Genomic DNA, 26,866 nt, shown 5'->3' with positions numbered 1-26,866 from the left:
CTGTAATATCTATGCCATGTATATATATAATTATAACAGCACCACCCCCCTCGCGAGCAGCATTTCTATAATTATATATACACAAGTCCGAGCTGATATGTCAAAGTGTACTTTTACATAGATGTCTTGGCATGCACGATCACTTTACTCACAATCGAAATACAGTATAGTGATACTCGCTGTTCCTTCTTCGTCTAGACGTGTTACCAACTTACTTTTAGCTGTATAGAATAGCGATCGAGAGGACGTGGATCGGCACGGCTGGTACCTGTTTAGAGTTAGCGATAGAAATATCCGTTTCATCCCATCTCTCGAGCGCATAGTAGAGGCGTCATTAGAGATTAGAAACGTGCTATCGGGTTCAGCGATCGTAGATGGCGTAGATAGAACGACTTGCGATTCGCAACAGTGTCCGCAGCAGGAGGAACTACTGCGAAGAAAGTCTCGATCGGTAATGGGATATCGTCGATGATAGTAAATCAGCAGAGAAAGCGTGGACGGAAGTTTTCACCGAACACGAGAACCGGAATGGTGGGCCGGAAAATCTATACAGTCGCTTAACTTTGCGGCGAACCGATTTTAACCCTCCACGGCAGCAGTTCTCAATTCGTCAGTGGAACACTTGGTGCGCTGTGAAGCCACTGTCAAAGCGTTTCGCGAGAAAATTCAGAAAGAAAATATTAAAAAAATATATATTCCAATGGGTCACTTCGTAAAACTTACGATGTTAGTGTTCCGCGTAATAAAATATCAAAGTCTAGTGTTCCTCGATTTTAGAACGACTGAGAACCACTGCTATACGGCATCGTGCGTCTTAGTATTGCTATGGAATATCTGCAGTGAAGATGACTTTTTTTTACTCACTCGTCGTACAGTATTTTTATTCCTATTTAAAGAAATAGATGTTACGAAAATATAAATATAAACCTTCGCGTTTTGGAGTCGTCTTTTTCTTTTTATCGCGAAACATGTAGAAACATTTAGTCAAGTTTCTAGTTCACGCCCCGTTACTTTCCTCGGTCGTGAATTTCCAAAAGACTATTCACGCGATCCAGTTCAGTTTGACGGCGACCGTTCGCGTAGGAAGAGAAATTGACGCGCGCTCGCTCGCAAGAACACTTTCACCGGTTCGCGAGTTACGCGTTTCTCCGCGCGAGCAGAAGGCGCCCGCCGCGAATTCTTCGCCTCGCGAATTCCCTCGTTTTCCATGCCTCTCGGCCGTGACCTACACGCGACAGTTAGACGAATGTTGCGGATGTAGGAGCACGATCGAGAGCCAATCGACTAGAATCGCGTGTCTTTCAAGAAAAATGAAGAACTCGGTCTTGCGTTCACTCGTGCGCGATCTTTCAAAGAGATATTCGATCGAATTTGTTTAGCAATCGATAGTTACGTACTCGTTGAATTTTCTGAAAAATAGGTCTGCACGATAGGCGATTTGGCGAGACAGTCGTTTCCATCTTCTCTTGACACATATGATGCTACTAGGGTCATTGTTTGAGCCAGTTGCCAAAATTCAACAAGTATCAGCATCTGATAGCTATCGTTGCGTGAAAGAAAAACAAAGAGAGGAGAACAAACGATTAAATTGTCGCCAATGTGTGCGTTGGATAGTAGCATCGAATGTGTTAAACCAGACTTTTCTTTCGATCGAGACTTTTGACGAAGCATTTAACATTCGCCTCGAGAACTCGCGAGTTGCTTGACCTACCGACAGATCTCGCTTAGACGTCCCACGAAAGAACGAGGGAACAATCGTTCAGTGAGGTTCGAACAGTTTTTCGAGCGTTTTTAAATTCGAGAAATTCGTATAGATTCCGAGGAAATGTTCCCATCGTACGTTATCCGCTTAGGTGTTATTATCATCAGTACCGTCGTCTTGTAATTTCGCTTAATCATCGCACGTTACGAATTGAAATTATTAACGAATCGAGTTCCGTCAAGGAAGATGATCGTGCAATCGCAATCTCGAGATGAGAAACGTTGAAAGAAAATAAAAACAGAAAAAAAAGAAAAGGTACAATTCGATCGTAAAATAACTGCGCGACAAACACCACCACTACCACCACCACCACCACCACCACCACCACCACTACCACCACCACCACCACTCTATCCGAGCACCACCAACACCCAACTGCTACCAGCCTATCAGCAAGCATGAAACTTAATTTTTTAATATACTCTTGCGATACCTATATCGATATGTTATGTACAATTTATTCATATGTTTTTTCAACACGATGTTGTGTACGATTGCATATAGGTAACCGGGAGAGATGTGCATCGTTGTGGAGAAGCGAACCCCGGTAGGCAATGCAAGTTGGCTGCGGGATGAGAACACAGACGAGCATGGAGAAATCGACGAATCGAAGGCTTCGATCGATACCCTCGGACTCTCTCATAATAAAAGAACGATCAGTTAGTTAATGAAATTTCTCGGAAATTAAACGATATCGCAATACGGACGGTAGTTTATGTATGATTGTCTGGGAAATTGCCTTGACAGTTCGCACGAGCCACGCTCGTACGATTTCTCGCGGTATGTTAGCGGTGAACGTTGAGATGTTTTTTTAAATGGGAACGTGTTTGGAAGTATCGTGCCGCTGCTTCTCGTCGAGACTGTAAGGCTGATGAACGTAACCAACTTTACAGACTACCAGGACTCCCTTCGACTACAGCGTGCACACGAACTCGTCAGCATCAGCCTCCTTAGCTCTTGTGTGCTGTCATCGTGCGTGCTCGAGGTGACTTTGGCGAGCTGCGTGACGGCGGCCGTGCCTCGAGTCTTCCATCAGACGTCTTCTCACCTGAAACGAACCGATTCGAACAAAATTATATCGTTCGAGTTACGTCGTTCTGTCCTACGTTCTATAAACGAGTAAAAAAATAACGAGTAACGAATAACAATTCAGAAATGGTAATGAAAATTCGTGAGCGGAATGAATTAACTACTGATCGAATCGACGAACGGTGGCCGTCACATAGCTGCAAGGTCGACCGGAAGTCGGAGGTCGGGTGTTCAACTTCCGCCGGTGAAACGTAGCTATGCCCCTTTCAGGAACTCGCGCACAAGCTCTCGCGGAGCTTCGACATGCAGGAGGCTCAGCTCCTCGAGGAGGGTGGCACCGGCCCAGCTTCCGCCGGAACTGGAGGCGCTGGTGGACCACCGCGACGGCACCACAGCGCTCAACGGCTGGCCAGAAGCGAAATGTCCGAGAGAAGAGAAGAGGACGGCGCCCTGGTGGTGCCTGATCATCAGGGGAACCTGAGGATCACCGTGAAGAAGACCAAGTCGATTTTGGGCATTGCCATCGAGGGCGGTGCCAACACCAAACATCCACTGCCCAGAATCATCAACATACACGTGAGTTACTTTCTCTTCCAACAATTTCGAATTAGACCAAATGGTCGATGGAAAACTTCGTACGCACGTATTTCTTAAAAAAAATATTATTGCAGGATAATGGAGCAGCGTACGAGGCAGGCGGTCTCGAGGTCGGTCAGCTCATCCTCGAAGTTGACGGTCACAAAGTCGAAGGTAATGCTTGTTCCGTGTAAAGTAGAAACGATGTAACATAGAACTCGATCGATCGACGTTATCCCTGACATCGTTGCTCAAATTTTCTCGACAGGTCTCCACCATCAGGAGGTAGCTAGGCTGATCGCGGAATCGTTCGCGCGACGCGATCGCAACGAGATTGAGTTCCTGGTCGTCGAGGCGAAGAAGAGCAACCTGGAGCCGAAGCCGACGGCGTTGATATTCCTGGAAGCGTAGCAGGAATCTCCCACCTCCGAGCCGGAACCACCGTAGCCCGACGTGACAAGAGCTCGACCAGCGACACACTCGGAGCGTCGTAGACGCTGAACCAGTCAAGAAGCTGAAGAGAGCCGATGGAGCGTAGCGATCGGCCGTCAAGCTCGTCGATCGACGGATACGATGAAGGCGGATCGGTCGAGGAGGGGAACAGAGGACGAGCTTGCTCTTCATCTTCGTCGAACGCTCTCGATTCGATGGTCGAGCTCTCAGTCAGGTGCTAATTGAACCTGGCCCTGGTGGTGGGAACACTCACTCAGAGAAAAGAAGTAGGGGAGAAGGAGGAAGTACGAGGAGTGAAAGAGGAGTAGAGACGAGTGAACCTCTATTAGAGAGCCAATGGGATGACGATTGGGTAATGGTAGCTGTCCTCGTTGCTGACGAGCCTCGAGGCTAACGGAACCGGTAAACTGAAGCTTCTATCCCGCATCTATCGATCTACGATGTCAGGAGAAGCTGATGGGATGAGAATCGTCAAGCCGCGACGAGGGACAAAGGGAGGTACGATTTGTAATAGGAAGAAGGAAGTGTAGGAGTCCATAGAGGTATGGTTCTCGAAGACGCACTGTTCACGAAAGACACTTTGAGTGCGAAGGTTATGTTAGACGAGAGTTGGGAGGGTTGACTGTGCCAAACTATTAGGGATTGCTTCGTGTATACTAATTATGATACTCTTAATCGTAAACGAGATTTAATCAGAGACGCTATATAAAAGAAAAAGAAAAGAAAATTAATGAATAAAACAGAGAGGAGTGGGGATTCACGACTTTCGAGTACCATTGTGGGATCCTCGGTGCTACAGGATGTACTATATGTCGCACGACGTTGCTGTTACGCGAACGCTTGTCTCGCAGATGTAGAAACGCCCCAAGCAAACGCGGACACAATCACGGAAGGAAGTTCTCACGTGTGCGACTGCGAACGTGCTCGATTACGGGACACGATGATTCACTGTTGACTAATGCGTTATCGAAGATCCTGGCCGGTATCATCGATTAGGATTTTTGTCGATCGGCGTCCCTCCCCCTGATTTGTCTAACGACCGGTACCGTGATCGTAATCAGGATTCAAAGGCGATAGATTGAATCCCTGCAGAAATTTACTTCCAAACTAAAAAAAAAAGAAAACACGAGATTTAGATCTCGTATTTTGCGACCCTCGCAAATTTCAAGCAGAACCATTCCACTCACCCGAGTTCCTCCGTGTGCGCGTGTGGGAATGGTACAATTTCTAACACGAAGATCTTCGAGACTAAATTAGAGCATTCGATCAGAGATTTACGAAACCTGTTATTTTTACATGTAATCTGTCCGTGGTACACGAGTTTCGTAGCATTGAAGTAGCTGTAGATAACGACAAGTAATCGACAAGAGTCCTGACCGACTGTAGTGCCCATGACTAACATAGACTTATTATGGGAATTGTTGAGGCTTAACAAAGTATATTATATATATATATACATATATATATTATAACGATAATATTATGGACTATCGTAGTGGAATTGGAAAACTTGTACCTACTTGATCGGGTCTCGAGCGCGCGCTGGAGCGCTGCTAATAGCGCGGGAGAAACGAAACGGAGATAAGAGAGATTCCAGAAGAGTATGGAAATATTTTCAACGAGTCAAATAGACGTAGCAATCGCGTGTACTCAGCGATGGACCTGATCGGTCGAACTTTCGAGGGATCGCGGACGATCGCCCGCGCGAATATTAAAAAAAGAAACACGAGGATCGCGAGATCGTAATTACTCGTCTCGCGCGGTAGATCGCGTGGAAATCATTTCGAGTCCTTCGATTCGAAGCGCCACTGTCGGAAAACTCGAGATTATACTTTTCATACTGAAATTTCATCCCCCCGTCACCTTATGCTACGTGGATCGTGTCGTTCAGGCATTTTTTTTACGGTCACTCGAGAAAACGACAAAGAGATTTTCTAAAGGGTGTATACTTGTACCTTTATTGTACTCGACTCCTCGAATCTTTCCATCGTGGCGCGCCCTCTACGTCATCTTGGTTTTCACCGCTCTGTAATTCGGCCAATAGAGGAGGAAGTTCGTAGATAGGTTAGAACAGCAGTTCCTGGTAACTTTTACTCTTTTTAATTTCTTTAACATCGGTACAAAGTAAATTTTCATTACTTACAAACGTGGCACACCTCAATCCGTCTAAACGACAAATGTCAGCTTTGAAATGACAGAATTGATAAGGACAGAGGTTTAAATGATTTTTTTAGAGTGTTAATCGTTTATTGTACAAGTGGAATTCACGTTCTTATTTTGATAGAAAAAATTTCTTTTCGAGAATCACGGAAACAATTACTATTTCAGGAACTGTCTCGCTAGGGTCGACGGATCGTCTCTATTTATAACGTAATCGTTACCGCAATAATTACATTTAAACGAGCAGTAGTTACTAATTATCATTGACGGTTATAACGGTAGCGACGTTGTTGTAAGAGTAAACGGTTATCGATACGTCTTGTTTCAAGTCTCTACTTGTTACCAGTTAAATGTAATTTTACGATAGTAGTGTCTGTATACGTTGAAACGTCGAGTCCACGCGTCGTTCCGTCGATATGATCGTCCGCGATCGCGATCAGATTTAAAACAAAACAAAAAAAATATGATAAAAGAAAAAAAAGATAAAAAAGAAATAAAAAGAAAAAACGTGAAAAAAATACCGCGCAAGCTTAAAGTAGTAATTATCGCGCATTTATAACGAAACAGTCGAATCAGACGGCGAGGGGACGAGAGACACCGACGATTTAAGGATTCGCGTGAAGAGCCCAGTTTCGACTGGATTCAATTGATCCATTCATTTATCCGCTCGTTTCGATGAAGAATTCAGTGGGACATGGAACAGTGTCAGCACAAAAACACACGAAACACTAAGAAATGTTCACCGCACGATGCAAAAACCAATGACGTACGGTACAAGTAAAATGAATACCCACAAGACTAATTTGTTAATAATTTTTCAAGGTTCTATACTTTGTAAATAATACGACGATCGATTTCAATTAAAGTCGAAATTATTTAGCAGTTTTATGCGGGTCTCCTCGATTGGTCAACGAGGTATATTACTAATATCTTAAAGGTCTGAATAAACAAAAAACGAACCGAATGTTTCAATCGTCGGTGCACGGAGCCAATAGAAAATGTTTCGAACTGGCAACGTACCTGGACGCGTGCACTCGCTACGTATTCCGGTCAATGTGCCAAAGAGATAAAAGGAGAGAAATATAAAAGAGGAGGAAGAAGGTAGCGGAGGAATGGGACAAACGGTGACCTCATTTCGAGCGCGGAAGAAACGAAGAGTCCACGATGGAGAAAGAAGAAGAAGAGGACGAAGAGGAACGTGTTTCGTTGCCGGTGTTTGCTCTCAATTATTTTTCTTCGGTTTTGTCTCGTAGCTAGCAGGGCTGCGATCCTATCGCGTTGCGTCGCGAGTACGCCACGGAATTAAAACAAAACTTCGAACTGGTAATCGGTCGAAGAGGACGAAAAAACGAAAACGAATGAAAAATATAAGAAGAAGCGAGTGATAAGTGGAAAACACGGCTACTTTCGAACGCTAAACGAACAGACAAAACTATAGGGTACCTCACGATGTGCTATTGTTTCCTCTGCTGTCTTCGAGGCAAATTTTTCTAACGAAGCATCCACGTGTGTACGCATGTTCAACGTCCCAAAGAAGAATAACGAGGAACTGTGACGATCGTCGATGAAATGTTACGTGAAAGACGAAACGAAAGAGCAAGAAGGGGATGATATTTTTGTAAAAGCTTTCGATGCTAACGCAACCATCGTGGCGATTCGAAGATGTCAGTCGACACAACCTGCAATGCCTTACCGGTTCGCGCGAGAGACGAGCAGAAATGAATGCGAGCCGATGGGAAATGTCCGTCTCGAGCCGCTCGGCTGGCCGGCGCTAATTGAAAACGATATCCACGGTGCTAAAACCGGTCTGCCGTGCGACGCATTGGCTTTTTGGTCTTTCGATTTTGCTTGACGATCGAACTGAGCGGAGCGATGCAGTTGATCTTTCTGGTCGAAGGGTTATGTAAAGCAGGAAAGTGGTAAAAACTGGTTCTAACGCGCTCGGCTCGAAATAGAGAGCGCTGCTTAATGTACATACGTATGATCGAATCTATTTTCTAAACTTCTGGATGCAATTGAACGAAAATGGTTAACCCTCGAAGTACAAACGTGGAGGGAGGATTGGTCGTCGATCGTAGTCTTAAAAAGCCTGCAAAAAGAGTTCTTCAAAAATTAATCTATAATCTATGATCGACTTACGAATATAATTATGCATATATTCGTTTCTCGTCTCCAAGAACTAAAAAAAATCTCACATCGATTAATAGAAAATAAATGATACGATAATTCCAGTATCCTTACAAGTATTCGAAGAGTATTTTTTGCTTACCTCCGATTATTGTCTCGCAAAAGTATTTTCACGCGTTCAAACAGTTTTCTTTTTTTCTATGTAATAAAAATATGTAAGAATTGAAATGAGAAAGAGAGAAGACGAAATCTTCCCCCGTTTTCGAGCAACCTTTGCAATGCCACGAGAATCGGTACTCCGAGGGTTAACATTTCGAGGAACGTTTCGAGGAGAAAGGAATTCGTCAGAGTTAAACGTGTTTTCCCTTCCCGTGATAATAAATGATACTACACGGAAACGAATGTCACAGTCTCGTGTCGATCAATTCTCTTCGAGGGGATCTCCGCTCCAGTACATTCCCACAGTCGAAGGTGGACACTTCTCGTCTGAAAACAGTTACCAGTAAGTTTCTCCGTCATCAAAACTAATTGCAACAAACTACATAAAACCACGAAGGATATAAAAAATATTATCGTTTGAAGACTGCCAAAACTGTTGCGATTACCTCGAACATAAACAGCTCCATTGTCTTGCACGCTTCACGGTCGCTGATCCTCCGATCTAGTCAAGCTGAGAAGAGAGGACGAATTCATCGCCAGCTATTTTTCCACACGCGAACACCATCTACTCGCCAGTTCGGGCAGCCGGAAGTCCCGAATGATTTCGAGGGAAAAACTGTCGCTCTCGATCGAGCGCTTTCCAATACTCGAAAGAATAAGTGAAGGGAGAAATACAATGCGATCCGTGACGAGAGAGAGAGAGAGAGAGAGAGAGAGAGAGAGAGAGAGAGAGAGAGAGAGAGAAGAAAGGAACGCAAAACAATTTATAAACGGTAAATATAAATCAAAGAAGAGAATCATTATTCCCTTTAGATCCATGTGTAGTTACGTCTATGTCGGTGTCAGTGAAATCCGTGAATATCGAAAGAGAATCGATTCTTGCTTCAACGTGACATGAATTCATTTACGAAGAATGGAAGCGTTTCGCGTGCAAAAGGAAATCTGATTAGCCGCGAGATGATCGAGAACCTTTCTAACTTTTTTCCACGGGGACAGTCGGTTTCCTATCTTCTTTACCGACCACGATAAAAATCGCGTTTCGCCTAGTGTTGAAGTCTCCCGCGGGGTCTTCGGTTTTCTCGCTGCTTCGTCGATCTCTTCGTCCCTTAATTTTGTACGTTCGTTACGTTGCAATTTTCGTGTGGTTAAATCGTTATTTAAGTGTTTGGCATTGATCTTTCTTAAAGTTTAACTATTCGATGCAAGAAATTAGTTCTGAATTTATAAAAAGAAAGAAATTAACTTGAATAAGCAACACTTTTCTCCTTTTTCCTCTCGCAGTTCGTTTGCAGAAAGAGGATTCGCATCGCGTTTAGAATCCATAGAGATTGGAGACTCTGTCTAACTAAAAGTCGGACGGAAGTCGCGGAAGTGTTACGCTACAAAATCGTTTCGAGTAGAGGAATATTAATTCTGAATATCCTGAGGACAATGATAAGACGGAACAATTAAAAAGCTTGATGGAAATATCGTACGAGTGCCAAAAACGAAATAACCAACTGGAAATTATACACGCGATCGGTACTTACGTATAGAAGAAACGATGCGAGTGTTTTCTAATTCGCTTCCGTCAAGAACGCGCGACAATTAGCTCGAATCTACTTGGAGCGACACCAATTTTTCTATCACATCGTTGAACTTTCTCAGCAGCAAATTAAACGGGATCCTTTCAAGCTAAAGAGCTAGCTGTTTACTCGCACCGCGCTTTCTCGGAGTTGTTCGATTACTCGAACGAAATCAACGCAACCACAAAGGGGAAGCAAGAAACCAACCGGACAACCAAGCAACCAGTCGCGATAGATCGAGTAGGTGTATCGATTAGAAACAGACCTTACGTTAGACGAAAATAGACGCGTTGCGTCCACGAGACCCGACATTATCTAAATAATAGCGTTAAGTCCTAGCAGAAACCGGACACACAATCTACATGTGCGTTTGAGAAGCCAGTGTCGCGCGACAGGGGAGAAAGGGAGCGTAATCTAGCCAAAGAGCGATTTATTTTTTCAACGACAGAGAGAAAGAGAAAAAAAAGAGTGTGAGAGAGAGAGAGAGAGAGAGAGAGAGAGAGAGAGATAGACGGACTCGTACCATGTTAAACCTGTTCAGCTTTCGCACGTTCACAATCCGCGAATTCGCCTTTTACCGATCGATCTCGCTGGTCCGTGGATGAGCATTGAAATCGATCTCTTCTCGTGAACGTTTGCGAGGAGGAAGGAACGTGACCAAACTCGAGGAAACGCAACTTCCTCTTACAAAGTTGCCGTCGAACAATTCGAATTGTGTGTAATGTCGATTGGTTTGGAATTGCGAGTGGGAGAACAGGTCTCGCGTAATTGATACTTCTATAGTAGCTATCTGATTTACGAATCTGCCTCGAGGAGGTTTATGTGTGTTTAAGTTAGAAGAAATTTCTATTGCTGATGAATTTGTTGGTTGAGTATGATAATTTGGTGTTTTAGTTTTTTTTCTCAGCGATGTTTACGCTGGTTAGTATTTTTACAAATAACTGATATTAACAAGAAATAATTGTTAAAGATAATGGAAGTTGACTAGAGATTTTTTTTCTATGTTTTCTAAATATTATGATTTAAACTTTACATTTTAAAATTATTATCCATAAATTTTTTTAATTTTCCAACTCTAAATTAGTTTGAAACCAAAGCTAACAACTGCTCAAGTTTCACCCATTCGCTATAAGAAACATAAATCACCAGAAATTACGTTTCAGGATTATAAATTCTCGAAAACCGTACTTCGCACTCTGATAACTGCGAACAGAGGCAAATTTGCAATCGCGTAATTGATTCAGCAAGCGATCGACGTGCCTGTCGAGTGGTCTCGCTGTTAAATACTGAAATACTTTCTCGCATCAGCCACAGAATCGAGGCGGCCCTCAGAGATCGATCGATGAAGGAAATTCGCGGGGATCTTTAGCTTAAGCTTCGTCCACACCCTCGCGATCGAACGTCGAGGAACGAGTGAAGAATAGAAGAAAAATGATAGCAGTCATTGAGAAAGGGGGATCCAGGTGAAACAATGAACGATTCGCGAGACGAGAGTCATCGAGGCATGACGCATAAGCTCTAATCGAATTGTAAAGCAGATGTAACTGTACTTTACTCGTAACGTTTCAAGGAACACTCTGTACATAAGCAAAAAAAAAAAAGAAACGCTCATTCATACCGCATCTCCATAGATCCATCCTTTTTGCAGCCGATTTCGTACACCTTTAGCGGGACACAAGCGCCGTACACTTACAATAACGTACACGAATACACACGATCACACGACAAACACGAACGTTCCAACGAATGAAAACGACGAGGCTTGTTAATTAACCGCTCGTCGATTAATACGCTCATCCTCGTGGAACGTAGATAGAAGAGATCGCACGAATGAAATTGTTACACGGAGTAAAACACTTACACATCGACACGCTAGGTATATACAGGGTGTGAAGGAAATAGAACCCACGATTTCGTTCGGTTAATTATCGTGCGATGGATCTTGCGAAAGATCAAAATTCGATTTCTAAACATCCACTTTCTATTTTCCTTTTTTTCCTTTCTCGAAGAACAACAATATTATGTTTAAAAAAATGTATTCAAATATTTACGTGACATTATTACACTCGAATCAAGGTGTTAAGAATAAAGGACCCTATTCAAAAACCATATGTTTTCGCCCCCAATCGATTTTGTTTAAACTTTGCATATTTGTAGATCTATATGTGTCTCATCAATTGCCAGAGTCTCTATCTGTCGGGCCTTTTAATAAGGGAGGGGGAGGGGGTCAAAGTACGCATTTGGCGAAAGCTTTCGGAGGCTATAACTTTTGATTAAAAAAAGATATCGACTTGAGTTTGGCGTCAAAAAATCACAAAAAAATTAAGCTTTCGAATGCTATATAATTTTTTCTCTTTTCGGAATTTTTAAGTCACATTTTATGCTTTTTTCTAGTTTTCGGGTTAGTGAAAAATTGCGAAAAATTGCTATTCCCAAAATAGGTATCCCTAGATTTTAACAAAAAACTCAGTATAGGAAGCTCATTTTATGCTCTTTAAGTGGTATAAATCTTACCCTGGGGAAACTTTTTGTTTAAAAGTTATAACATAATATTCGTGTCGATGCGCAAGCTGTGGACGCGAAATTCGAGCAAAACAAATGCTTTTCTTAACATATTGTGACTTATTATTAAAATTATTATCATCGGAGATTGAGATTATTATTGTACTAGGAAGAATTTGTTTTTAAAAATACTTTTTAATTTAATGTTACATACATTATTCCTCTTTTTCTAGATGTCCTTTTTCTTTTGTATGTTATTCATCTTCATCTTCTGTATCTTCCGATGTTGGTCTTATATGAAGAAAATGTATGTTTAAAAAATTAGCTGGTGCTGATAGATCACTGTATCGTCCAAATCCCAGGTACCATATTATTGCTAACACATGAGCACAGCAACCAACAGTCCTCGCTCCGTTTCTACACTGGCAGTAATAACTTCTGACAGACGTAATTGTGGGCTGTGCGATATCAATTAAAGTGAATATCGAATAAAGCTTCTGATCACAGTGTCGTGATTGCAATTTAGCTTTTATGAACAATGGTGTCTGAATATCCAATCCATATTTGCTGAAGTCTGGAAGATAGCTTACCTTGCTGATAAAAAATTGGTACTTTCCAGAAAGCAAGTGATCCGCTATATACGACTTTGCAAGTGATAATTGATATGATTCCGTGAACGATTTTAGGCACTTTAATGTCCAGGCTGGGAAGTTTTCATAATGTTCTAATGTCATGTTTTCAAAGTTTTTTATTTTTTTTACAAGACCTTCGCATTCTACAATTTGCTGCATTATATTTGGTTTATTTAGGTCTTTTAATAAAGTTGAAGCCACTTCTGGATCATCATTATCACTATATATTCGTTTAAAGTATGCGTTGTGAAGAGCACTTGCAATTTTAAAATCTTCAAACAATTTTGGGACACATTCTGAAGCTATAGCTGTTTTGAAATATTTAAATCTTTTAAGTGAGCTATTTACACTTTCTACTACCCATCTTTGTTTGGTGCATACTCGACTTTCGTTTGCTTCAGAGGTTGATAGTTGTTTAACTCCTTTTTTTAGCAGGGCAGGAATGACGACTTTGTAATTATTTTGTAGTATTTCATTTTTTACGTAGGAAAAGCCTCTGTCAAGAATGAAGATATCACCAGGTTTGAAAAAGTTCTTAAACCAATCGGTATTCATAATAAATCTAAAGATATCTGCATCAGATACTGTTGCTGCCCACAATTTATTTGGACCAAAAACATCCAATATATAACCATTCGTAGTTACTGCCAGCATCGGTTTTAAAAAGTTCTTTTTTTTTTTACCACTATACGTCACTCTTTGGAAGCGATAATTCGTCCTTTTATGCAAATAAACATAAGTACCATCCCATATGGTGATTATTGCATCATCATCTTCATTAATATTATTTATGCGACGAGAAATTGCCGAAGTTTGTCTTTTAATTTTGTCCCGTGTAATATTATTTAAAAAATGTAAGTAACATTAAATTAAAAAGTATTTTTAAAAACGAATTCTTTCTAGTACAATAATAATCTCAATCTCCGATGATAATAATTTTAATAATAAGTCACAATATGTTAAGAAAAGCATTTGTTTTGCTCGAATTTCGCGTCCACAGCTTGCGCATCGACACGAATATTATGTTATAACTTTTAAACAAAAAGTTTCCCCAGGGTAAGATTTATACCACTTAAAGAGCATAAAATGAGCTTCCTATACTGAGTTTTTTGTTAAAATCTAGGGATACCTATTTTGGGAATAGCAATTTTTCGCAATTTTTCACTAACCCGAAAACTAGAAAAAAGCATAAAATGTTACTTAAAAATTCCGAAAAGAGAAAAAATTATATAGCATTCGAAAGCTTAATTTTTTTGTGATTTTTTGACGCCAAACTCAAGTCGATATCTTTTTTTAATCAAAAGTTATAGCCCCCGAAAGCTTTCGCCAAATGCGTACTTTGACCCCCTCCCCCTCCCTTATTAAAAGGCCCGACAGATAGAGACTCTGGCAATTGATGAGACACATATAGATCTACAAATATGCAAAGTTTAAACAAAATCGATTGGGGGCGAAAACATATGGTTTTTGAATAGGGTCCTTTGTGCGTTGAATCTTTTATTTCGAAAGGGATAATATCGAAGGGGATTGTCGTTTAATTTTTCTGCATCCTGTATCTAGACACGGACACACGACATCCACGGAACACGTATAGGATAAACGTAAGGTGGCAATGAAGATTCATCGTTTCTCCGAGTGCAACGCGCACGATCGTATCGTTTGATTATTGTTAAAATCGCAAACGCTTTAATTGTTCGTTCGATTGTTGTTGTTCGTTATTGTTACCGTGATCATTATTACCGTCGTTGGGAGTTGCGAACGTGATCGTGATCACCGCAGCTGTCGTTTGTCCTCTTTGCGTGTCGTTATTCTGATTATAGTTATTGCGTTATGATTACGATCGTGATTACTATTATTATCATCATCATCACTGCGACGATGGCGATTATTATTGTAATTGAATAAAACGTTCACCACGAGAAATATGAATTTTTATTCGGTCTTTGATTCGTCTTGCTCTCTGCGCCCCAAAAATTAGCGGTTTTTATATTCATTATAATATTTATTATAATACTTTATTATATCTTGCAGTATGTCGTCTTTTTTAATTTTCCCATTTAATTTATTTTACACGTTGCTGCGAAAATTTTCAATTTCATTATTGTCTTACGCGTACTGCGCAGTTATTACTTAAACGATTCAAACATTAGTTAATCACATTTCGAAACACCTGTCGGCCCTAATTTCGTCGAAATTTTTCGAACAGCTTCATTTTTCGTAAACACAATGTTTATAAGAAGGATTTTTAACCATTGGAACTTATTTAAGACAAAATGTTTTACCATTTTAATGTCGCTCCTTGTAATTACGAAAATTTCTATGCATCGATTGGATTGAAATTCTGAAAATACGTTTCATTTAAATAGTAATATCCGCGAGAAGGATTGCTAATATTCAAAATTAAGATCTAAAACTTTGCACAAAGTTTAGTCAGATTTACCACTGCAATTTCCTATATTATCGACACAGTGTGGGATAAGTTTGTATAGCGTAACGTTAATCCCAAACGATAGTTAACTGTCTTATGACCAAAGGATTATAAGCCATTGCAATAAGAAAATGAATATAGCAGCATGTATTTTAAGACGACTTCGTAATCTCACGCAGATGAACGAGGGTAAGTATGTTCCAGGCGCAACTGTAGTCAATTATTGTTGCGCCCTTAGTTTCACCTTACAAAATTGCTCGGTTGAAATGCCAAGACGACTTTTTGTGACGATTAAATATTAGGTGAGCATCAAATTAACGATTAAATTTAACAAAAGATTAAACGTTAGACGAATTGAGCTTCAGCTCAGGAGGTTTCAGTTTTCGTACCAAAACTGTTGCCATTACATTATGTCGTGATTTAATATTTATTTAGTAACATTTATGCATAGTAGCTGATAAGAATAGTTCGTAAAAGAAAATATAAAAAAACTCACTTTTTTCCTTTCGAAGACAGTAGGTGAACAGACAATCAAAACGAATAAAAATTTTTTATTCCTTATTTAACGTTCGTAATATCACCAACTACTATTTACAATCTTACTATCTGGTAACTATACCTAAATTTACTCTATGTTAGGATTAACCTTAAAGTATTTTACATTAGTTTATTCTAATTTAACATGGTTAAACTTTTAACTCTAATTATTATACAGTTGTAACGGCACTGACTTCCATTTACTGCGCGCCAAAAGGCGTAGTTCTAATAAAGAGCTTTTTTGCGAAGAAATTCTAAATTAACGACCTCTATACCGTAAAATTGAAGTGTACATCCTCGCCGCAAAGAAAAATCCTTCACTCTTTTCCGTAACATCTCACAGTTAAGATCCATATTTTTTTTTCGTGCAATTAGGTGCGTGTATGTTCCCATACAACACACGACAAAATGGTAACGACACAATACCGACACTGTGTTGCCACTTGCGAGGTAAAATGTCATCACGCGTTACCAGCATGTTCTAAACACAGCGTAACACGCCGTGTGAATTGTATAAATGTACAATGCCAGTACCATCGAACCATAAGTTCCATTCATGAATCTTATCAGCAGTAGCATATGGCCACATTTGCTAACGGAAAAGCTGTGTTTCCATACAAACTGAATTCAAATAGAGTCAGTTCTCGACACCTTCTGTGCCGAAGACACATGGATATAATGGAGGGTGAATAGGATTAGGGACGTGGAAATGGGTCGTTGCATAATCATCGCCTCGTCGATAGACCTGGGTACTTAGTAACGTTTTCGCGAGATTAATTTTTTGAAAATAATATGCTAAGATCTACATATTACATTTAACTTATTTGCGATCGACTTAAAATTTTTTAAACCCTTTGCAGGACTTGGAAATTTTACGTACGAATGTACATTTTGCACGATTAATATTTCTGAGCATACGATATGAAGTTCCATAAGATAAGCACAGACAAGATGTAAAATAAACCAATTATCCAATTTATCTATATATCAAGAAGTGCAAGAGTTCTAATTATCCATTACATCTCTTTAGCATTACTTATATACTATAGAATAGTTAGAACTAAAACTAGACGTAGTTTTATTAGTATGACCGATTCTGTTAGTGACTATATGAAAACCTACTGCCTAAAAAATCGTAAAATATTTACTCCTAAGTTTGAAAGGATCGTTACCAGCGGTATTGCTCCGAAAATTCTATAATCTATTGCAATTAGTCTTACGAAGTATTATTCTAAATCAATTTAGATAAAATTAACCTGTGGCAGCCATTGGCTTCTAATTATTTACTATATAATTTTTAATTGTTTCGTAATGCTTATGCACGAGACTTACGCAAATTTCGGGATAAACGCGATAAGCGACTTACGATCACTACATGGAGAGGTGCTCGTGTACGCTAATTACACAATCGGTATTCGGCACTCTCGGCTACCGCTACCGTTCACAATTATTACGCAAAAAGGTACAAAAACGCAATAAAGGCAGAACAGAAACCAAAAGAAAGGGAGAGGCTTTAATGGATAAGGACTCACGCTATCTGCTCCTGGCTTTTCCTGTCCTCGCTCTTACTCTTTCTCTTTTTCTCTCAATCACTCTAGCTGTTCGATAATTCCTGCTGCTTGCTGGACTCTAATCTGCTTGCGGTCCTCCGACTTCCACGATTCTTCTCGGGGCTCCTTGGTGGGGTGGGCTGTGCGTTTCAGCATTGTTCGGGGCATCGATCGGTGGATTTCGGCGATCATTTCTTCTCGTGGCGACGGATATCTCTAGGGTCTTGTCGAACCCTTTAATTGCAGCGCGCTTTTCGCGCCGCATTTCACGGCTCACCTGCAGGACCGCTTCACTAATTCTGCTTCTCTAGGAGCTGGGAGGGAACAGTTATTCCTCTCCGTTTGGGACGATGGGGTAGCAGTCAGGGTTGGTGTAGGGCCTCTTTGGTCTTCATTCGCCCGTTGCATTTCTTCTCGGCCGAATATACTCCACACTTCTCCATCGTCAAGCCCCTCACGCTGCTTCAATGCACAGTCGCCTCTAGGACGTACTGTCTTCTTTCTCGCTGGGGACGTCATTCTTGGCGGCGACACTTCTCCTTCCTATTGCTGGGGGAATAAGAGACGGGGAAGGGGATTCAAAACGGGCCACGTTATCACAAACTTGCGGGCTATCGTCTCCGCAATTATCGTGGCGTTGTGAACGGCGAGCCGAGGGGGTAGGGACCTTGTGACGTCACCATGTCACAACTCTCCCTCCACTTGCCTAAACGTGGTTTGGTCAACCTGAGCAAACACTCACGCTTCCGTTCATACGCTATCGCGACAGGATAGCGGTCAAGAGAGAAGGGAAGACAAAAAAGGGGGAAAAGGTAGGGTTAGGCGTATTGCGCATCATAAAGCATCAGCACGCACGATACTCTAAACTCTTATTGTCGTGCTCCAACTCAATGATTAACTAAACTCTCTTTCTTTTTCTTAATTACCCTACTTATTCGCTGTGCGGCGCGATAGTAGGAACGGGAATAGCAGGTCCAACACTTCACAGGTACTAATAAGGAAAACTAATTCTCTTTACCATATATCGTTATTTATTGCTTTAAAGGAACCCGAAGCAGCACTTCTAGGGTAGGATTTCCTTGGATGGGGGCGATCCTCTATCTTGTTGGGGCATTTCCGGGCCAAATGCCCTCTACCTCCACACGCCCAGCAACAGATGTTCAGGGACTCCGCGCTCGGGGGATTTATGGGGACTGACGGGGGACGGGAAATCTTGAGAGACATCAGGGACGGTATAGGCGGTGGTGGACAGGGTGAGACGTCCTTTTTTACTGGTCGCAGGACGGAGCCTGGGGTAAGAAGGAGGTCCTTGTGGATGGTAGTTGGACATAGTTGAGGATAACGAGCTTCTGGGATGACTGGGGGCGGTGGTGGATGGGGTGAGACGGTCTTTTTTACTGGTCGCAGGACGGAGCCTGGCATAATGAGGAGGTTCTTGTGAATGGTGGTTGGGCTTAGTTGACGGGAACGAGTTTCTGGGATGACTGGGGATGGGGGGGACTTTTGGACACGGCTGGCAACGTGCTGTGCAGGATCTCGTCCTGTGGGCGGCGAATTCATGAGTGCAGCTGGGGGAAGATTGGGCTTTCTAAGCGTGGTCCCTCCAGAGTAGAGGCAGCTCCCTCCACTCTCGGTCCGGGGTGCATCTTTGCCTCTTTCCTGGGGGTCGTCCTCGAGGTCTTCGCCCCATTGTCGGGCCTGGGCTTCCTCCCACTTGAGGAGAACTTGGCACTGGTTCAGGCTCCCATACTTAATTGCCTCTTGTCTCGCCTCTCTCTCCATCACTACCTCCCACCATGTCTTCCTCACTCGGGACATTTCACGTTTTTGTTGGTGCAACCTGCAACGGCGACGGTTCGGAATTCGTATTAGGTTGGAGCTTCGGAAACAACGGAACTATTTTAGGGTTACTGAGACGCAGGGGCTCAAAAGGTGGGTGGAAGGTTTTTTGAATATGGATTTTGGGTTGCGCTCTTTTTCCTGGGATTAGAATTCCATATACAACGAGAGATAACCTCGCTGTGATCTCGTAAAGTTCCTTGAACCAGGGAGTTAATTTCGTAGCGAATTTTTTCGCGGTGAATGATAGAACGCGATTTCACTGGCGTACTAAATCTCTCACATCGTATTCCCTATCTACACAACCTCGATTATAATAGTCGGCTTGTCAATTAGCTGCTTTCGACAGGTTTTTCCGTACTCAGTCGTGTAATAACGGTAAACGCTTTATTCTATCACTCCATACTGGGATCGGCGCGATTTTCGAAATGGGGCGGCGGTAATTCATTCAGAATGCTCTTTGCGGGTCTGGGGTTTTGCCCAAAGTTGAGGAACGCGAGGGTCATACGGGTGAACGATTGGACGGCGATGTTGAGTGCAAAACAGAGTTAAGGAAGATGAATATCCTGTAGCGATCATCGTAGTCCCACCCCGTTGGGTCATCGTTGCACCCCGTGGCGCAGAGAATAAAGTGGAAAAGAATACTTGATTCTCCAAGCGAAGAGATTGGAGACATTAAACATATGTTTGATTCCAATTTTTCTCTTCGTCTTCGAGGGTTAAGGACGTTTTTCGCGAACGTGCCCCCTCCTTCTCGACACCGAAATGAGAGGGCGAGAATGGACGAAATGCGAGGGAAAGGAGCCCAGCTGAGGCAAATTAGTTAAGCTTCGAGCAGTAGAGCGGACACACGCCAAGGGCGAGCATACGTTTAAGTTTGTTATTTGTTAAAATAAATTATTTGTTTCGTTATTTATACCAGACGATCATTCTTTAGCCTCATCCACGTAGGATTTTCAAAATTCCAAATTTTGATGGTCATCATCCACGAAGGAAATGATCATCGTTTTCAATGTTTGGTTTACGCGCTGAGTGGGATTTGCTTGGGCGTGATATTGGGGCACCGTGGTTTGTTTTATTCCGTATTGGCTTAGGTACTGTGTCAAGAATCAATTCACAAATTCCGTGCGACTCTCAGTTAACCCATTCGCTGCCAAGCCCAGATTATATGAAGCTATTTCCATTGCCATTTATATTTGGAGTGGTATTGTATACTAAAGTTCTGTCATTTCTTGGTAAAAGTACATATATTATCATACATAATCATTTGCATGCACAAAATCAAAGATAAGTATATTCGTCCTTGGCAATGGGAAAGCAACATTTTTTAATTCAAAAGCCAGTATATTATAATATATTGCAAGTAGGACGAGTATGCTCGTCTTGGCAACGCCTAACACCCTGCCAAGGACGAGTATACTCGTATACTCGTCCTTGGCAGCGAATGAATTAACAAATACCTGGGGGCATCCTCACCGGTTTAGCACTAATTCTCTGAGAGCGGCAGCAATCGTCGCTCTGGTAGCGGTTCTCAATGACTGGACCTCTATGTAAATACTTTGTGGATAAATCCTGGAACACAACAATATTACATCCGCTGCAACGACCGTCCAGTCTCTTGATCGTTCTCTCGCGCATCAACCCAGCAGGGACAGTTTACTGAGTTGGCAAACTTTACAACCGCGAACAAATTTCGCCGCGTCTTGGAAAATATCTGGCTACAAAAAGTCCTGTATCAGCCTTTGATACGTCTTACCTACTCCTAAGTGGCCAGTTTGGGGGCAATCATGGGCGTCGTGGAGGTACGCAACTCGAAGGGTAGTACTAATTTCTATGCATTAAGGTCTTCGAGTGGGGGTTCAATAATCGGATAAGGACGATGATGGAACAGCTGATTGTTTTCAACTTTCCAATTGGGATATTTCGCGGGAAACTGACGCACATTTCGCACCCATTCGAGGTACCACGGGTCTGTAAATTTCTCCATTGCGCCTAGCGCTTCTTAATTTCCGTCGAACATCCGCGAGAGCGCGTCTGGGACAACATTTGGAGTTCCCTTTTGATGGATTATTTCCATATCAAGTTTCTGCATCGTAAGAGCGCATTGCGCCAATCTTTTTGAAGAATCTCTCAAATTTCGCAACTAGTGTAAACTGTTATGATCGGTAATTAGTCGAAAAGAGGTGCCCTCTAAATACGGCTGCAGCTTTTTGGCTGCCCATAGTACGGCAAGGCACTCCTTTTTGGTCACATTATAATTCCGTTCGGCTCGGAAGAGAACTCTACCGCAAAATCTGGTCTTGTTAACATGGGGGTTCTCGTAAGGGCCATTCGCAAAGCATCAAACGCTTTTTGCTGCTCGTTTCACCAGTGCCAGGTTTGGCTTTTCCTTAATAATTTAACAAGTGGTATTTTATACTCAGAAATGTCTCTCATAAAACGGGCATACCAGCCAATTATCCTGAGGAAACGGGGAAGCTGTTTGATGGCCTAGGGGGGGGGGGGGGAGCTATAACTTAACAATGGCGCGACCTTATCCGGGTCAGTTTTTAACCCGTCTTTTGAGATTATATATCCTAGATACTTCATTTCCGGACAGAAGAAGACACTTTTCCCTTGGTTAAGCTCTAACTCTGCCTTTTTTAAGGCAGTCAACATGCGAGTCAAATACTGGAAGTGCTCTTCCTGTCTCGGTCGCGATTACCACGTCATCCAAATACGCAAAGACGTGCGATTCTCATTCGGGTCTTATCAGGTGGCCCATTAATCTCTGAAAGGTCGCGGAGGCATTAATCCAAAAGACATCCGGAGGACTTGGAAATATGTTTAACTTAAATCTAACTTTGAAATGGATTGGGCTCGTCGCAGGCCGTCTAAGATTCGGTCAAGATTCGGCAACAGGCAGGCATCTTTACACGTGACTTTATTCACGTCGCGATAATTAAAGCAAAACCGGTGTTTCCGTTCGGTTTAAGAACTATCATCAGGTTACTCAACCATCCGGGGTTCCAGAACCTGGGTGTCCAGGAAGTACCCATCCCCACCTCCTCGTGGTGGAACCTGGGCGCCGGGCTTGCCCGGTGGCTAACGGGGCTCTGGGGCTACCATATCCAATCGAATTAATTTAAGACTCGGAGGTTTGGTGCATCAACGATTGCCCAAAATAGTCCGAATCCTTTTCGTAGAGCAAAATTGAATAGACTGAGCAGGCAGTCTGGAGCATCTATAAATTTGGCCAAACTGATGCTTAATAATTCAAAAAGGGTCAGAGTGAGCGTGTTCGCGTACACGTAGCGAGTCCGCCTCCCCGAGGTTCCCCGTGGGTACTCCGGCGGTTAGGATTCGTCCTCTCCGACGGAGTAGCTGAAGGACTCGTCCGGTGGGAAAGGCGCCCCGGCACATCTGGATTTTTCCATCGACCCTTTCGTGGTGTGGTGATAACCTAGTTGGTAGAGGCTCGATTACGTCGCGTATACCCGTCTGGGTGAGGAAGCACGCCTGATCACCGTCCTGGTGTAGGGCAGACAATAAATCCTGTTTACTCAACCATCCGCTATACGACGGCTCAATTACTCCTTCCGCGAGCATCTTATCCACTTCGACCTGCGCTATTCGCAGGAGGTAAGGGGAGATAGTGCGAGGACGTTGTCGAATGGAAGGGTGATCGCCTACATCGATAGTATGCTGGACCACAGAGGTAAAGTTCAGGGTGCCAGTCGGGCAGGGGTTCACCACACGATCTAGCAGCTTATTCGTTTTCTTTCTTAGCAGCTTTTCATTCGTTTCATCGGTGACTTCTCTCAATCCTGTAAACCCGAGAAGAACAGGAATTGTCTATGGTGTCCGTCCGGTCATGCTTAAAAAACTGTTGGTCCACGTGGCGTTCGCCACGTGTCCCGTCCGTAGTCAATGGTCAACGCGAATAGTTTACAAAAATCTATCCCCAGAATACTGCCATACCCCAGTGCAATGTTTAACACAACGGCGGGTTTAAATACTTAAAGTCCGCATATTCGTTATATGTCCTTGTCTCGACTTCACGACACAATCGTTCCTGCAAGTCGCTATGCCCGAATCAAGCCCTGAAATAAAATATAAATTCGTCGTAATCTGACCACGATTCCCTTTCTATTGGGTACCGTGCAAGGATTGCCCCTTGGAACGATTCACTTAATAGCTGGAGTATATCTTCCTCCGTATACGATCAGCTTGTACTGTACTCGTGCAACTGAAGGAGATACTTCTCACCATCCTCATCCGGTCGCCCCAACAACTTAGGACCAAAACGGCGGAAATGATCCGCACGTTTCTCATCTCATGATGACGGTAACGAGGGGTTTGGGGCACGCGTGATGTTGTATCAGGACGGCGCACGTGGGGGAATCGCGAAGGAATCATAAGGGTGTCATCAACCCCATCGGGTTACTGGTCGGCGGGACGCAGGGAACGACGACAACAGGGAGGTTTGGGAGTAACCTGGAAGCAGTGGTGGGGCCTCTTCCTGAGGGTTGCGGGTCTCGTTGTAGGCGCAAACGTAATGGTCGGAATCTGCGGCTAGACGCGTACTGGCAGCACGTTTTCGAGCCTTAACAAATCGTGCGAGTCGCGAACCGCGGAGAAGTTGACTCGAGACGGCGAGGATCTCAGTTCTAATTGGGAGAGCTGTGCGATCGACGCTTCATTTTCAATCGAATCGTCTATCGCCGCGGTTATCATGAATAACATAACCATCCCCCTCTCGTCAGCCACCGAGTCCCGGCGAACTGGCACCCCGGAGAATCTATGACAGAACTCGTATCGCCCAATATCAGTCGGCCAAATTCCAAATTGCAGCATCCCTTCTACACTTAATCGCGCATAATGACACAATATAATTAAATCGTAAACATTCTTCATCGTTTGGCGTTGCGCACGAAGACGGCTAATTTCGGTCTGTGTTTCCGCAAAAATCGTGGGCACAGAGGCGCAAGCCATTTTGTCCGATCCTTCCGCCGTCGTCACGATCGGCATTACTGTAGGAGCGGTAAATCTGGTAAGGGTAAAATGGTTCATGGTTATTAAGGGTCTTCTCGCGTATTAACTAAACTATAATCCGGAGGAAAAAGAGCGCAAATATTCAAGATTCTTGAGGACAGCACGATAAGCCTAGTACGCCAATGGGGAACCAAAAAGGCAACAAAGCTACAAAAAGGGAACGTAATAATATGGGTGACTCTATGCGTTACACAAAAAATGTTTGTTACCTATCTCCGTTGGACTAACGGGGAAGCTCAGTTTCAGATACTAGTTCCTGTGAATCCGTGTTGGCAACAGGGCAATCAACAATAATACTCTTGAAACCCGAGAAGCTACCCGCCGTAGCGGTAGCGCGTGTGGTGGTTCTCGCTACGTGTAGAAAAACTATAACTAAGACCTGTAAGCACAACGCCCAAACATTACCGTTTCAATCTTCAAATTTCGGGTGTGGTACGTTGAGGCGAGTGTATTTTTGTTAAAAATTTTCAGGGCCTCACGTTGGGCACCAAAAATTGTGACGGAGTTCCGGCGTTTCCTCGCCCGGGGAGAGATCAATTAAGCAAACATGTTAACGTATAAAACGTACTTTAATACAAATCGATCTCTCGCTACAAGATACTTGCTTACGTACGATTCTTTGCGTGCTCGCGAACGCCTACTTTGCCGGTTCAAAGGGAGGAATTCGAAGCTGCGAGATCTCAAAACTCTTGGACGCTAACTACACGAAATGTAGCACAAAAAGAGACTACGCGACCCGGGAATTACGGGACGGAACAACTCCCGAAGCTTCAAAAGACTCCTTATTTCGACCAACGACTAGTTGGACAACACAAAAACAGGTCGCGGAATACTAACGTCACGGCTTCTTTATCTATTGCCACGGCTTTTTATTTATCCTCGACGCGACTTGGCCAAAAGGGACACCGAAATTACTTAAAATTCGAGGTAAACGAGATACGAATTGGCCAGAAGAGCCACGGGAATTACACAATAACGCAACGAGCGAGTTTCGATCACCACACGCTTACCACGCACGAAGGGTGCTTCGTACACTCCAATTACTCTTCGCTATCGCTACCGTTACAATAATTATTCAAGAAAAAAGGTACACCAAGAACAAAACGCAATAAAGTCGAAAATAAAAAGGCAAAAGAAAGGGGGACGCTACAGCGGATAACTCACGCTATCTTCTCTCAATCTCCTTTTAAATTTTATTCTGCAACAACTCGGTCCTCTCGCTTTGTCTTGACTTTGTAGTGTTCGTTTATTAGTTCGACTATTCGCTCGCGCTGTTGCTAATTGATCTGCTTGCGGTCCTCTGACTTCCTTGATCTTCCTCGAGGCTCCTTGGTGGGGTGGGCTATGCGTTTCGGCATTGTTCGGGGCATCGATCGGTGTATTTCGGCGATCATTTCTTCCCGTGACGATGGATGTCTCTGTGGTTTCCTCGTTCCCTTAAATTGTGGCGCGCTTTTTGCGTTGCGCTCCACGGCTCACCCGCAGGACCGCTTGACGGGTTCCTATTCTCTAGGGGCCAGCAGGAAAAGATCATTCCTTCCGCGCCCTATGGAATATTCCGTGCCATTTAGCCCCTTGCACTCCGCTGTCCCCTCTGAGGGGACATCGTAATTCTAGCATATCACTCGGATGTTCCCTCTGAGGGAACATTCAAGTTTATTAGTGATTACAAGGAATTGAGTTATTTCAGCGCAACTTTTTGAGACATGCATGTTTCCCTGAAGTCTTTTCTTAAAATGGTACAAGAAATCAAATCAAAATATCATAAAGTTACTAAGATATATGCAAGAAATTTAAGCGGGTTTTGTGACAGATAAGAACGTGAGAGGCGCTGTCCCCTCTGAGGGGACATCGTAATTCTAGCATATCACTCGAATGTCCCCTTTCTGTGGACATTCAAGTTTATTAGTGAATGCAGGGAATTGAGTTATTTCAGCGCAACTTTTTGAGACATGCATATTTCCCTGAAGTTTTTTCTTGAAATGGCACAAGAAATCAAATCGAAATATCATAAAATTACTAAGATATATACAAGAAATTTTAGCGGGTTTTGTGTCAGACGAGAACGTGAGAGGCGTGCTCACGACGGTCCGAGTATTTCTTGGCGACACTTGGAAAGAGCGATAAGGGGAGTTTGTAGAAGAACGGTCGGTATGCGAACATAGCACGCACTGTACAGATGTCAAGACACTCATTGATCAATTGAGGGGCGATTTTCGTATATCGAGGACGCATCCATCCACATCTTCTACAGACAATAGATTAGACAATAATCTACATATTTCCGATGTGGGACAAAGAAAACGGGAGTGCATTGTGTGTTATAACAGGAAAACACCTGGTAACAGGCGTCAAATAAATTATTATTGTCAAGCATGCACTAACCAGCCTGCATATTGGGGAATGTCTCAAAATTTATCATACTGTACAAAATTATAAACAATAAAATATTGATTTTTTTGCAAATATACTTTCCCCAATTTTAATCAATTCATATAAGTCCGATATCATTA

The 26,866-nt window shown here is 42.8% G+C and overlaps 2 protein-coding genes across 9 annotated transcripts in view; one reads left to right on the top strand and one right to left on the bottom strand.

The window, feature by feature from the left end:
* Dysc (whirlin protein dyschronic) overlaps positions 1-4,122 on the top strand; it is a 132,161-nt gene extending 128,039 nt beyond the window's left edge. For 6 of the 8 annotated variants that reach the window (XM_076908086.1, XM_076908085.1, XM_076908089.1 and 3 more), the window contains 3 exons: positions 3,062-3,367; positions 3,463-3,541; positions 3,636-4,122. In XM_076908086.1, coding sequence (XP_076764201.1) covers positions 3,062-3,367; positions 3,463-3,541; positions 3,636-3,778 — 528 coding nt within the window. In that variant the 3' untranslated portion in view covers positions 3,779-4,122. Of the gene's footprint in view, positions 1-2,266; positions 2,386-2,655; positions 2,748-3,061; positions 3,368-3,462; positions 3,542-3,635 lie in introns of those variants that run through there. The other 2 variants (XR_013102705.1, XM_076908090.1) reach the window with 2 other exon arrangements.
* Med27 (mediator complex subunit 27) overlaps positions 1-26,866 on the bottom strand; it is a 419,500-nt gene that overhangs the window by 317,804 nt on the left and 74,830 nt on the right. The window lies entirely within an intron of this gene.

Source organism: Xylocopa sonorina, chromosome 17 (assembly GCF_050948175.1).
Source record: "Xylocopa sonorina isolate GNS202 chromosome 17, iyXylSono1_principal, whole genome shotgun sequence".
Classification (NCBI taxonomy): domain Eukaryota; kingdom Metazoa; phylum Arthropoda; class Insecta; order Hymenoptera; family Apidae; genus Xylocopa; species Xylocopa sonorina.
Note: the sequence above shows the minus strand (reverse complement) of the source record. Positions and strands in the feature narration are given on the sequence as shown.